The 14,436-nt window shown below is 48.5% G+C and overlaps 1 protein-coding gene across 3 annotated transcripts in view; it reads right to left on the bottom strand.

Annotated features, from left to right (window-relative positions):
• TIMELESS (timeless circadian regulator) overlaps positions 1 to 14,436 on the bottom strand; it is a 318,102-nt gene that overhangs the window by 71,077 nt on the left and 232,589 nt on the right. For all 3 annotated transcript variants that reach the window (XM_085600891.1, XM_085600892.1, XM_085600893.1), the window contains exon 22: positions 3,373 to 3,515. In XM_085600891.1, the coding sequence (XP_085457017.1) occupies positions 3,373 to 3,515 (143 nt within the window). The remainder of the gene's footprint in view (positions 1 to 3,372; positions 3,516 to 14,436) is intronic.

The raw sequence follows: 14,436 nt of genomic DNA, 5'->3' as shown, positions 1-14,436 counted from the left end.
ATCCCAGGAGGAGAAGGTAGAGCCAAAGAGGCCTGCACGGCCACCGCATAGGCCTTCATCTGGGCTCTGGTTGCCCCTGCGCCGGGAACGGCGGATAGGCTGGCGACGCGAGGGGCCACACCACCCGCGGAGAACCCACGCCCCCAACAGGCCGGGGACCGGGCCTCGGGGACAAACTGCAACACTTACCAACAGGTGAGCGACGCCCTTGCGTCCTGGGAGAAGGACGATGTCAGAGACGGCGGTTCATGCAGCTGTCTCCGACGGGGGACGGACGCGGCGACGCTGCCGACCTGGACATGCGTGCCGAAAGGAGCTTCATCTGGCACTCTCGCCGGGACTTCGGCTTCATTTGATGACACGCCTCACAATCCGTGGAGTCGTGGTGCTCCCCCAAACACCACATGCAGATGGGGTGAGGATCCGTCGCTGACATCTGGCGCGCGCAAGACGAGCACGTCTTGAAGCCCGAAGGCATTCGCACACTGTACCCAAGAAAAATGCCCAAAGCGGGAAAAGAACACGATCCCGGTCCGCGTTGCACGCGGAAAAGAAGAAAACTGACGTCAGTGCGCCGGGGTGGGGCTTATGTGACCTCACTGACATCACACCCGTGGAGGACGTCGTGGCGGAATCACGTGGTACAGCCCCCCCGGCGCGCAGAGATGCTGGGCAAGAAAGTTTTCCGGTTCCAGTCTCACGCCTGGGGATAATTCTACGTTAAGGAATCTGCGGCTAGTAGTCTTTATCAGATATAGTAGTTAAGGTGGAAACTGACCTAGTTGAGTGCGCCCTGGTTTTAGCTGTGAGGGGCTTGCTAGCCTTTGGGTGGCAGAACTGGACTGCAGCTGAAATTCATCAAGCGATGGTTGCCATTGTGACTGGAGCACCGTTACGTGTGTCCATCTCAGTCCAACAGTTGATCAGTTCTCATGAGTAGTTTAGTGAAATGTAAGTAGAATTTTAAATACCTAGCGTATGAATACACCTCTCAGCTGGTGATGTTGGATTAGGGAAGAAAGTCAGAAATATTATAGGTTCATTGAGGCGAAAATCCAAAGGAACCTTCGGAATAAATGTTTGGATTGGTTCAGTATCAAGGGGGAAAAGGAAGGCATAGATACCGGACCATCTGTCGAAAGACATTCCCACACGATCCTGCATGTGGATGCCGACTTGCATAGCACTTATTATCAAAAGGGGGGTTGGGCCCTAAACCACACCCAAACCGGGCCTCTACAATAGATTCAAGAAAAAAGGTGTCTGGGTGTGTGATTTGGATTAATATCACTTATACAAATAGCCACCTCAACTACTAGAGTGGTTTGGTGTTTTTATTACACCTTCATTAATTAATCAATTTTTTGCATACTCATTCAACATTTAAATCATGTCAAATCAAGAGTTACAATTAGCTAACAATAGTAAACAACACGTGAATAGCAGCAGCACAATTGACATTTGGAAAAATGAAAAGACAAAAATGCACGACACATAAAATTACAGACTAAATGGAATGACCAGTCCTTCAATTAAATACATAAAATGGCAGCACAGACTGTTTACAGTTTTCAAAACTGCAACCTGTCAACAACAGCTAGTCATATATATTATAATAACAACAGGCTGATTGCCCTGTTTGCACACTGTTTTACTCTGTGGCTCAAATGAAGATTGTGACTAGCTGGATAGGGTCAAAGCGTTTCGGAACCCCAAATTTCTTTTAGGGTTCTCCTCAGGACCAGGACTAGGTTGGGCACGATCAAGATTGTTAGTTGAACACGGAGGTGACCCAATTGCGGCACAAAGGCCCACTTTATTATTGGAGTTTTCTTAAGTGAAGATATTGGGACCGCCATCAGGCACAAGCTTTTTCTGAGGGTGCTAGAACTTGTAGAAGGATTTGTAAAAGCCCCCGGCGTTGTGGAAAACTGCATCTATGTCCAACCTGTCATTTGTAAGTCGGCTACTTTGAATGGAGGGACGCTGTACATGGCTTGCATTCTTGAAGGAGGACTTCTAACAGTCGGGGCGCCGTGTTCTGCTTGCAGCGTGGAGATAGACAATCGTTAATCCGATTCTTCAAACAATCGGAGCGCCGTATTCAGTTTGGAGATAGACAACCGGTGGTGGGATTCCTGGTTGAGTCGGCTTGATTGAATCCAGCGTCCCTCGAGGCATTCACCATTCAGGCATCTCAAAAATGCGGAAGGAACTTGCATAGAACTGGCATTTGCAGTTTTCGTTTATTGCAAAGAGATCTAGAGCTGGTTTGCCCCAGAATGAGAAGATTATATTTAGCACTGACTGATTAAACTCCCATTAGTTTGCAGTTCAGCTTAGCATGTCTGCTAAACGATGTTCCCAGGCACATGTTGGGCCCGAAGAGTTATTCTGTGTCTTGGTAGAAGGCTCCAGATTTGCGGATCTTTCTTGGACAGCGCCAGTGATGTTGTGCTGCTTTGTTTGCTCACGTATTGAATGCTAGTGGTATTGTCCCTGCGAATTAACACTGAAGACCCTGCTATCAATGGCAGGAAAGCTTGGAGACTGAGGTAGATGGCTTTGAGCTCCACGCAATTGATAATTATGCTCTTCTGGAGCAGAGTCCACTTTCCTTGAATTTGCAGGTTCTGTAAGTGACCGCCTCAGCTCTCCAGGGTGGCATTCGTAGTCATTATGAAGTAAGGTATTTAAGTTAAGAACGTGAGGTCCTCTGACTGGTGGGAGGTCTGGGACCATCAGGCTAGAGCTTCCATGATAACTGTGTGAAGTTCACCAGGCCCTTGAAAGATTCTTTTGTTTGAATCTATGGTTTTTATAGCTGTTCCTGTAAGGCTCTAATTTTCAGGCATGTAAGAGGGATCATATTGAACGCTGAGGACATGATGCCCAGAAGCTAACTGAACAGACTCATTACATATGTTTTTTTTTTTTTTTAGTTCAAGAGGAAGTTCCTAGACCCTTTGTTGCTTATCTTGGGATAGAAAGTCTTTGTCTTGGACAGTATCTAGTGTTGCGGCCCTTGGATGGAGGAGTTGATGATCTTTGATAATTCACAAGGAGACTTAGTTTGTCAAACAACTTTAGGCAAACCTCTGTGGAGATCACAAGAGTTAAATGGTTCTCAAACTATATCACAATCTCAAAAAAGGTAAGACTTTATGAAAGACATTCAGATACAAAAGCAAATAAATACAGGTCAATTGAAATGTAAAATTCATCCAGAGTTAAGCAAATTCCCCCGGAACCCTCATAAGTGTCCCATACAGTTGCATAAATCACAACCGCTCATGTCCCTGTATAACAGCCAAATATGACTCTGCCCATGTTAAACACAGCTGGGAATAAATGGATGAAAAGTTGCCATACTATGCCAGAGGATTTGCCCTTCTTCGACCTCTTCTTGTGCAGCTCCTTGCGGTCAGAGACCAGCCCCAAACTTAACAGCTTATCTATAATACGGGCACGGGAGCGCTTGGCAGTCACCATCTTCATTATATTTCCGAGCACATCTGCAGAGAAAGGAACAAGAGCCACTTATGAGTCTGCCATTTATCACTGTTAGGAGTAAATGTTTAAACAGAATTCAGCAGTTGGCCCAAAAAGAAACAAAGCTGCACCCACGCCAAACAGAAAAGAAAGAGCCACAGCTGGGCAAGGCTGAAATGAAGAGTTGCAGCAAAGCCAAACAGAAATAGCACCAGCTTAGGCAGACAAAATAGAAAACAAGAGGCAGATCGTTATTAAACAGAAGGAAAGAGCAGTAACCAAGATAGACAGAAACAAGGAAAAGGCCATACGACAGCAGCACAGAGACCTACAATCATGCCACACAAATAAAGGCACAACTGAAAGAGACCAGAAGTGCCATAGCTGAACCAAACCAAAAATACTGTAGCTGAACCAAACCACAAATACTGTAGCTGAACCAAACCAGAAGAAGCTAACTAAAGTAGAAGAACCATAGCTGAGCCAGATCAGAAAGGAATATGCTACTTACCAGTATGCATCTGTTCTTGGCATGTAGAGCTGCAGAGTCACACACTGAGGATAAGATCGCCATCTGGTGTTGGGCTCGGATAATTGCAGGTTGTTGTTGTCGTCTTCGGAAGAAGCCTTTGGTCACGAGGTTGGGGACTCCTCCCCTGGACAACAGTGCGCATGGGCATCCACTCCATCGTCAGATTGTTTTTTCGCCATGATGGGAAAAGATGGAGTGTATAGGAATGAAAGAAAGGATGTCCATGTGAAATGTCTAAGTAAGACAGATGCTGGAACAGATACAGGTCCCGGGGAGGCGGGCGGGCGTGTGTGACTCTGCAGCTCTACATGCCAAGAACAGATGCATACTGGTAAGTAGCATATTCCGTTCGAGGCATATGAGCTGCAGATCACACACTGAGGATAGATTATACAGCAGTGCTTCCCCTTAGCGGTGGTCGCCTGTATCTGTTGCAGCAGTTTGAAATAAAGTTTTTAGGACAGCCTGGCCCACTGAGGCCTGTTGTTTGGCCTGCACGTCAACACAGTAGTGTTTAGTGAAGGTATGCGTGGTAGACCAAGTGGCTGCCTTGCAGATGTCTTCTAAGGGAATGTTACCTAAGAAGGCCATAGAAGCCCCTATTTTACGCGTGGAGTGCGCCCTAGGGGGAACTGTAAGTGTACGTTTAGCCTTTTGGTAGCATATTTGGATGCATTTAACTATCCACCGGGCTATACCGGATTTGGAGATGGGATTGCCTTTATGTGGTGGTGCGAAAGCAACAAAGAGTTGTTTTGTCTTTTGAAAAGGGTTTGTCCTGTCGATGTAATAAAGCAAGGCTCTTTTGACATCTAAGGTATGTAGGGCCCTTTCAGCTACGGAGTCTGGGTTAGGGAAAAAGACCGGTAGCTCTACTGATTGGTTAAGGTGGAAAGGGGAAATCACTTTTGGAAGAAATTTAGGGTTTGTCCTAAGAACCACTTTGTTACGGTGTAGTTGTAAGAAAGGTTCCTCTAGCGTAAGGGCTTGTATTTCACTTACTCTTTGTAGGGAAGTGATTGCGATAAGGAAAGCTACCTTCCATGTTAGGAACTGTAATTCACATTTGTGCATAGGTTCAAATGGGGGACCCATAAGTCTTGTTAGAACCACATTGAGATTCCACACTGGGGAAGGTGGTAATCTTGGGGGAAGAATTCTTTTGAGACCTTCCATAAACGCTTTGATGGCTGGTACCTTAAAAAGGGACAGGTGTTGCCTATTTTGCAAGTAGGCTGCCAAGGCTGCTAGGTGTAAACGTATAGAGGAATACGCTAGATTGCATCTTTGCAAGTGTAGTAGATAGCAAATGATGTTTTGGGTGGAAGCATCCAATGGATGTATGTTATTATTAGCGCAGTAGATGGCAAATAGTTTCCATTTTGCGGCATAACATGCTTTAGTAGTAGGCCGTCTGGCTTCCTTTATGATATTCATACAGTCTGGAGGGAGATTGAGGTATCCGAACTCTAAGACCTCAGGAGCCAGATCGCTAGGTTCAGTGTTTGAGATCTGGGTGTCTGATTTCTCCATGGTTCTGGGTTAATAGATCCGGGGAGAGGCGTAGCCTTTGATGTGGAACTAAGGATAGTTCCAGAAGTGTGGTGAACCACGGTTGACGTGCCCAAGTGGGAGCCACTAGTATTAGTGTTAGCGACTGTTGTTTCAGTTTGCGTACCACAAATGGAACTAGTGGGAGAGGCGGAAAAGCGTACGCAAATCTGCCTGACCAGTTCATCCATAGGGCATTGCCCTTCGACTGTGGGTGTGGAAACCTGGCGGCGAAGGTTGGGCATTTTGTGTTTTCGGGAGTGGCGAACAGGTCTATGTCTGGTTGTCCCCATTTTTGGAAGAAGGGGAGTAGAACCTTGGGGTGTAATTCCCATTCGTGGATCTGCTGTGTGTGGCGACTTAGGAGGTCGGCCACTTGATTGTGGATCCCTGGCAGATGTTCTGCTAACAGGTAGATGTTTTGGGGAATTGCCCATCTCCAGATTTGCTGTGCCAGTTGGGACAGTTGGAGAGAGTGTGTCCCTCCCTGTTTCTGTATATAATACATTGTCGTCATGTTGTCTGTGCGTATGAGGACAGTTTTGTTCTTTACGTGTACCTGGAAGGATTTTAGTGCTAGGAACACTGCTAAGAGTTCCAGGTGGTTGATGTGGAGCAGTTTTTGTTGACTGGTCCACCTGCCCTGAGTGGTATGGTGAAGGAGGTGGGCTCCCCACCCTGTGAGAGATGCATCAGTAGTTAGCACAACTTGTGGAAGAGGCTCTAAGAACGGCCGCCCTTTGGACAGGTTGATGGTGTTCCACCATTTCAGTGAGCGAAGTGAGCGACTGTCCACCAACATCAGATCGGTAAGTTGTCCGTGAGCTTGGTTCCACTGTTGTGCTAGACATTCCTGTAAGGGACGCATTTGAAGTCGTGCGTGTGGGACTACGGAGATGCATGACGCCATCATGCCTAGGAGCTGCATGAACACTCTTGCTGGAAGAGATGGATGAGTTTGAAATTGAGAGATGAGATTTTGTATACTGGCTATCCTGGCAGTGCTGGGATAAGCAATGGCTTTGGATGTATCTATGGTTGCTCCTAGATACTGATGTAAGTGGGAAGGCTGTAGATGGGATTTGGGGTAGTTGATAGTGAATCCCAAATTGTGGAGGGTTTGAATAGTGCGATGAGTGTGGAGAACGCATTTTTGGTGAGTATTGGCTTTTATGAGCCAATCGTCCAGATAGGGGAAGACATGGATCTGTTGTCTTCTGAGGTGCGCTGCCACGACTGCTAAGCACTTGGTGAACACCCTGGGTGCTGTTGTTACTCCGAATGGGAGAACTGTAAATTGATAGTGTTGCCCATCTACCACAAATCGTGGATATTTTCTGTGAGCGGGATGCATAGGGATGTGAAAGTATGCGTCCTTGAGGTCCAATGTGGCAAGGAAGTCTCCCTGTTGTAATAGTGGGAGGACTTGTTGGAGGGTGGTCATATGAAAGTGATCCGAATGTATATACTGGTTTAGTAGTCTGAGATCCAGTATGGGCCTTAATGTTTTGTCCTTTTTGGGAATGAGGAAGTATAGGGAATATACCCCTGTTCCCTGATGTTGAAGAGGGACTGGTTCTATCGCATGTTTTTGTAACAGGGATTGAACTTCTTGTTTGAGGAGAGAGAGATGATGTGAGGACATTGGACGTTGTTTGGGTGGTATGTTTGGGGGGGATTGTATGAGTTCGAGGCAGTAGCCAGACTGGATAATTTGTCTTACCCATCTGTCTGTGGTGATGGAAGTCCAGACAGGTAGGAATTGTTGGAGCCGCCCCCCGACCGGAGTGGAATGATCTGGGGGGAGTGGTGGCAAGTCACTGTTTGGTGGCTGGGGAGGTGCGGGTGTTGTTGTTGTTGCCCCGCCCTCGACCTTTGTTATTGTTTCCCCTATAACCTCCTCAGAAATATCCGATGTTAGGGGATGTTTGTCCAGAATTTTTAAAGGTGGACGTGGTCTCAGTTCCCGTGTTTTTGGAGCCTCCTCTATAAAAGGAGCGACGAAAGGAACCCCGGTTTTGAGGAGACTGCAGTGCTCCCATAGACTTGGCAGTCTCATTATCCTTCTTCATTTTTTCTAATGCAGTGTCCACTGCAGGGCCAAATAGCTGCTCTTGGTTGAAAGGTTGAGCTAGGATTGCGGTTTGAACCTCCGGTTTAAAACCGGAAATACGGAGCCAGGCATGTCGTCTGAGTAAGACGCTAGTATTGACCGCCCGAGAAGCAGTGTCTGCCGCATCTAAGGCGCATTTAATGGAGGCATTAGATATTAATTTGCCTTCTTGAATGAGGTCAGTGGCCTGGGATTTAAAGGGTTCAGGCAGATGTTGCATAAGGTCCTCAAGTTGGTCATAATGCGCCCTATCATACCGGGCTAACAGGGCCTGGGTATTGGCAATACGCCCGTGGTCGCCGCCTGTGCGGCGACTCGTTTGCCTGAGGCCTCTAAAAGCTTAGACTCCTTGTCCGGGGGAGGCGTTTCTCCAGTTGTCTGTGAGTTAACGCGCTTCCTGGCATTTGATACGACCAAGGAGTCTAAAGGGAGCTGGGCTTTAATGTATGCAGGGTCCTGCGGGGCTGGTCGGTACTTTTTTTCGATGTGTGGGTTGAGAACCCTAGCTCGAACAGGGTCTTTAAAGACCTCAGTGGCATGCTTTATAACCCCTTTAATCATGGGCAGTATGTGAACAGTTTTCTGTGACTGCTCAAAAGTATCGAGGAGAAAGTCCTCTTCAAGGGGGTCTGTGTGCATTGTGACGCCATGGAATGTTGCTGCCCTATTTATTAGTTGGCCAAACCCCAAATGGTCATCAGGAGGGGAGGGCTTGGAGGGGTAGGTAGTGGGGTCAGGCATGTCAGGCATGGGATAAGACCAGTCATCTACTGGTGCTGTGTCTGGAAATGTGAAAGGGTCGTTTGGATCAACAGGATCATTAAATAAATCAGGGCCCGCCCCTCCCCCTAAGTCATCATTATCATCCTGTGGAGGAGGTGAATGATAGGGAGATGGTAAAGGTAAAGGTAAAGGAGAAGGAGGAGGAGGAGGAGGGGGGGACGGGTTAGGAGGTAATACAGGAGAGGAAGGACGAAGTGGTGAAGTAGCACAGTCCTTTTTCCGTATGGGAGCTGGAGGAGGTGTGATGTCCAGCTTCCGTTTTTTGTATGGGACGGCAGTCACATGTCCAGTTTCGGGATTGATGTAGATCCGCTTTTGAGTAGGATCTGGGCGAAAAAGTTCATCCGGCTCCGAAGGTGGTGGCGGTTGTAGGAAGGTGGATATCTGACTATGGTTACCCCCAACTTTTTGCCTAGTGTCTAGCTGGTTTTTCGACTTAGTTGGCCTGAGATCCTGCCATTCAGGGTCTCAGGCTGTCTGCTCTCTCTTTAAAATGGATTCCATGTACCCTAGGTACATTCCCAATTGGTAAGGATCACCTTATTGGACCCTGTACAGTGTACCCTAGGTACCCAGGGCATAGGTGTACCCTAGGCCTCCCAGGGGCTGCAGCATGTATTATGCCACCCCTGGTCTGGCCTTCCAATCAGACACAACTGGCTGATCACTCAGCTGGGGCAAGGTCGTGTAATCACCCCTTGCTTAGGTGTAGTATTCCTATACCTACCTTATATATAGACACATGTGTACCTATCAGTCACTCCTATGGCAGGCCTTAACAATCCTGGAGGCAGAGTGCTTGGTAACATGTGAGATGGTGCTCTAGCATGAGCTGAGCCTGTCTGCAGCTTTCGGAACCATGTCCTTATAGCTGTTCTATGATATAGCCTACCATATACTCTTAAAGTGCCTTATAATCTTAAACGGTTATGGTAACTATGGTTGGGCTGTATCAAAACATGTCGTGTAAGGTGTCTAACACTTTGGAATAATACCCCCATACCATTTCTGGTGATGAGGATATTATTCCTCCCTTCTAGAGGGAGAGACATGTTAAAATCATACTTTGCTGTGTAACCTCTGACCAAAGCCTCAGCATCACAAAATGGATGCTGCTGCCACGACACCAGTCTGACCTCCTGCAGCTGGGAGTGATCCCAGCCAGGGAGGCCTGGACAATAGGTTTCCTGCTTGGGGAGGTGCTAGCACCTCCCCAGACAGCCTTTAGTGTATTGGGGCAGGGTGGGCTGAAAGGAATGAGACATGCCTGGGGCACACAAGGTGTTCCTTGCATAGTCCAGTTCAAACCGGCGCTGGGGCACTCCAGCCCCAGCTCTGGCGCGAAACTGGACAAAGGGAAGTGGGTGTAACCACCCCCTCCCAGGTCCCACCCATAAGGCGTGACCTAGCAGGTATCCCAGCCCCCCAGATTAGTATAAGAGTGGGAGTTGGGCCTCAAGACTTTAGATTATCCTGAACCTGCAAAACTGAACAGAAACTCTGGACCTTCGACATTCGACGAAAGAAGAAGACTGAAGAATCTCCCTTGTAGCCAAGGAGTGGCTACCCTGTGCAAACAGGCACCATCAAGTGACTACCCTTTGCTTTGTGAAACGTTCGACGAGGAACCGACTGCAGAGCCCGACCAGAGCCTTGATTTCCAGACTTCTCCGACCCTCATCCACATCTGCAGCAGAGCTGAGATCCGTGGAGGCGACGAGCGACGTGGGACCGGCTACCTGGGAAAAGTGGCTAGTAACTTACAGCGCAGCTTCTGAGGTACCCTCGAAGTTGTGCACCGGGGATTGAGAAGCCCCAACCCCAAGCACCATCTGCACCGAAGACCAGCCCCCCACACTCCACGAGTCCTGCGTGGGGCCCTTCAGCATTTTCCTGCTTGCCGCGTCTGTCCGGTTGCTTGCCCGCTGGCTAGTGGCCTTTGTGACGACGCTCCCTAAAATCTTCTGCGCTGGTTTGGCTCCTCCAGACTGGCTCCCGCTTCTCTGCAAAGAAGAAGCACCCCAGACCTTCCTGGTCTGCACCAGAAGCAAGTCCCTTGTTCTTCGTGGGTTCCGCTTGCCAAGGCTTGGTGAGTCCTAGTCCAACTTCGACGCCGCCGACAGCAAGAGCCTTCGTGGGACAGCTCGCCTCCTGGTCCTGGTCGTCCTCGACGCTTCCTGGTCCTCCTGGCTCCAGCGACAAGCTTCACCTTCCCCTGCAACTCTTCACGACATCGCCTGGTTCCTTCCTGGTTCCACGTGGTCACTGGCTAGTGACCTTGACTCTGTCCCCTCTGCTTGCAGGTTTCTTCTCTTCTTGATCCCAGGCTTGGGATCCACCGGACACTCTCCCCTGACTGCCTGTCAGCATCTTTCTTCAGGCATCCATAGGAGTCGACGACGAAAACGACGCATCTTCACCCCTATGCACCCGCAGCCTGTGGGCTAGGTAACTTGGGTACTCCGGTGCTCATCAGGATAGTGACTATCCTAGTGTCTAGTTTTCAAGTCTCAACTTCCTAGCTACTCCGGAAGTGTCCTAAATCTATCTATTTCTAAACTGTAACATTGCTATTGACTGTTACGCATTACGCGTGAGTGTTTCCACTCTGCACACGAATCCCGTGGGCCTCCCACTCCCTAACTAACGCTAGTGTAGTGTAGCCCCAGCGATTCCCTAGGCCTAGGCCTATTCTATTTCCGTGACAGTGGTTCTTATACCACTTATTTAGTATATGGTTTGCGTGGCCCCTAGGGCCTAACTGTATTACTTACCTGTGTGACTTACTGTATGCATTAATAAGACTGTGTTGTACTTACCTCTAAACTCATAAAGAGTGCTGAGGGTTTGCTTAGAATAAATACACTTTATTTTATACATATATCTGTTGTGGTGTCCTTTCATTTGGTATTCAAGGGATTATATATGGTATCACAGCTGGCTTCACATGCCATTCAGAGTTTAGCCTAAGACTGCTCTTGTCCATGCTACCACTAGGATAGCTGGTCTATAAGGTTGACTTTACAACCAATCACCATAAGGGTATTTGGACTGATATAAGGTGTACACTATAACTAGTGACATCATACATCAGGCCAACTTCTCACATTGGTGAGCAGCGGTTGGGATCTGAGCTTGCTGTTGTAATACCATTGTAATCTTGAGATACTAAATTGAAAGATCACACAGATATTGTCTAGGTACATAGTACATAGTTTATAATACTTAAGTCCTACTGGACTTAGTAGTTGTAGGTTGAAGGGAGTAACACACCCTGACTACAACTACTAGAGAGGTTTAGTAGATACAACTAGTGTAGGTAGGTGCACACACCACACCCTCACTAGAATCATGCCCCTGGATGGAGATCACACTGATGCTCCCTCAGGAGAGGAGAATCCTAGACAGGTTCCCTCTAGGTATGATGCATTCACATTCCAGGAGATGAGACAATTGTGTACCTCCAGAGGAATAAAACAGGGTGCAAACCCTACCCTTAGACAGCTAGTGGAGCTTCTGGAGGCCTATGATGCTGAAAGAGCTGCCAGGGATGGTGCCATAGCTGTAGATAAGGGTCTACCCACCACAGATGAGTCAGATGGGACTTCAGAGGAAGAGGTAGACAGCCAGGGCCAAGTAGGAAGACTTAGCCAGGCTAACTTAAGTTTACATGGGAGTTTGCATGGGGTCCCCCCATACAGACCCACAAGTAGGCATTCACAGAGAAGCAGGAGGGACAGATCCCCTTCAAGGGAATCCATCCACTCCCATGTTTCTAGCATCTCTAATGCTTCCTCTCACAGAGGAATGACTTCACCTGAGAGAAAGGAGCATAAAGCCAGAATGAGGGAAGCTAATCTGAGGATTCAGAGGGAAGAAATTGCCCTTGCCAAAGAGAAGCTTGCTCTGGCTAGAGAGCAAAAATTGTGTGGGTCAGAACCCACTGGTGGCAGCAACATTCCTAGAGATAGGGATAGGTCTTATGACCATAGAAACCTAAGCAAGATAGTCCCCCCATATCAGAATGGGGATGACATCCACAAATGGATGACTGCTTTGGAGAGGGCCTGCAAAGTACAGCAGGTACCCCAAAGTCAGTGGGCAGCTATCTTGTGGCTCTCCTTTTCTGACAAAGGTAGAGACAAGCTCCTCACAGTCAGTGATGAGGATGCAAACAATTACAAAGTCCTGAAGAGTGCTCTGATAGATGGGTTTGGCTTAACCACTGAGCAATATAGGTTGTTGTTCAGAGACACCCAGAAGACACAGACACAGGACTGGTCTGATTTTGTGGATTGTGCCACTAAGGCTTTGGAAGGTTGGTTAAATGGCAGCAAGGTGCAGGACTATACAGGATTGTACAACTTGATTATGAGGGAGCAGATCCTTAGTAATTGTCAGAACCAGCTTCTCCATCAACACCTGGTAGACTCAGATTTGACCTCTCCCCAAGAATTGGGAAAGAGGGCAGATAAATGGGTCAGGACCAGGATTAGGCCTAAAAATCAGGGTGGTGACCAAAAGAAAGATACCACCAAGCCTCAAGAGAAGGGTGGGGATAAAGCAAAAGAGAAATCTTCCTCAGGGCCCCAAAACTCCACACAGGGTGGTGGGTCCCAAGCTCCCTCCTCTACCACAGTTAAAAAGCCTTACTGCCATGTGTGTAAAACACCTGGGCATTGGAAAACTGACAGCAGTTGTCCACAGGCTAAAAACAAAACTGTTCCTCCAACTACTCCTGTCACACCACCTATTACTGTCAGCAGTAATCCCCCAGGTGGTGGGAGTGCCCCCAAAAATTTGGTTGGGTTTTCTTGGGGAACACAGGGGGATCCTGGCTTAGCCAATTCCCCTACAGCAGCTACTCTTGTCTGTGATGGTGGCATGGGGTTTGCCAACTTCACTGCCTGTCCCAACACTTTGGGTAGGTACAGACAGGAACCCTACATCAATGGTAGAAAAGCTGAGGCCTACAGAGACACTGGAGCTAGCATCACTATGGTGGCCCATAGGCTAGTTCCCTCTGAGCAGCTTTTGCCTGGTTTCTCATACCAGGTAACTAACATTGATGGCAAGCAGAACAGTCATCCCATGGCAGAGGTATGTCTCAGCTGGGGAGGTGTCACTGGCCCTAAAAGGGTGGCAGTGTCTCCAACCTTGCCTGTGGACTGCTTACTGGGGAATGACTTAGAACTCTCAGCTTGGGCTGGAGTTGAACAAGACACCCATTCTAAAATGGTAGGCCTTCCCAAAAAGGGTAGTGGGGTTGTGCCAGTCACAACCCCTGTCCAAGTAGCTTTCCTCCCTGAAAAGGTTGGAAGGGCAGTGGTAGCCACAGCCCAGGCACAGACAGACTCCCCTGTAGCAATTGGCAGAGCTGTGACAGTCACAGCTCAAACACAAACTGAGTGCCTTCCTGAAAAGGTTGGCAAGGCTGTAATGGTCTCAGCCCATACTCAGACTGATATAGGTGTAGTGAAGCCTGAAACTATGGATCACTCCACACAAACAGAGAGTAGTGGGGAGGAAGAAAAGTCTCCCTCTCCCCAGACATTAGGAAAAGGTCAGCCTCCTCAGGGATCTGACCTCACCCCTTGTGAAGGAACTGCCCCAGAGGTAGCCAGGCCTGGCCTGGCAGAGCCTCTGATGTCAGTGGCCCCTTCCAAGGTGGGACCCAGTCTGGTGCAGGTAGCCTGCCTCTCTCTACCCTGCCTCAGTCAGCCCAGGGCTGCAGAGGTCAGGGAGGCCAGTGGACCCCAAGAGGGCCCCTGTCCACAAGAACCCCCCCTTCAAAAGAATGAGGATTGCCTGGTTAGTTGCCCTAGCCAGGTGATGGGTAAAAACATTCCTGAGGGATCCCCTTCACAGGTAGTTAGGGACCTCCCCCAGAGGGATTCTGTTGGGCACAGGCAAACCTGGGACCTTAGGGCCCCAAACCTGACCTGTCCCTCCAGTAAGCCCACAA

This window comes from Triturus cristatus, chromosome 4_2 (assembly GCF_964204655.1).
Source record: "Triturus cristatus chromosome 4_2, aTriCri1.1, whole genome shotgun sequence".
Lineage (NCBI taxonomy): Eukaryota > Metazoa > Chordata > Amphibia > Caudata > Salamandridae > Triturus > Triturus cristatus.
Note: the sequence above shows the minus strand (reverse complement) of the source record. Positions and strands in the feature narration are given on the sequence as shown.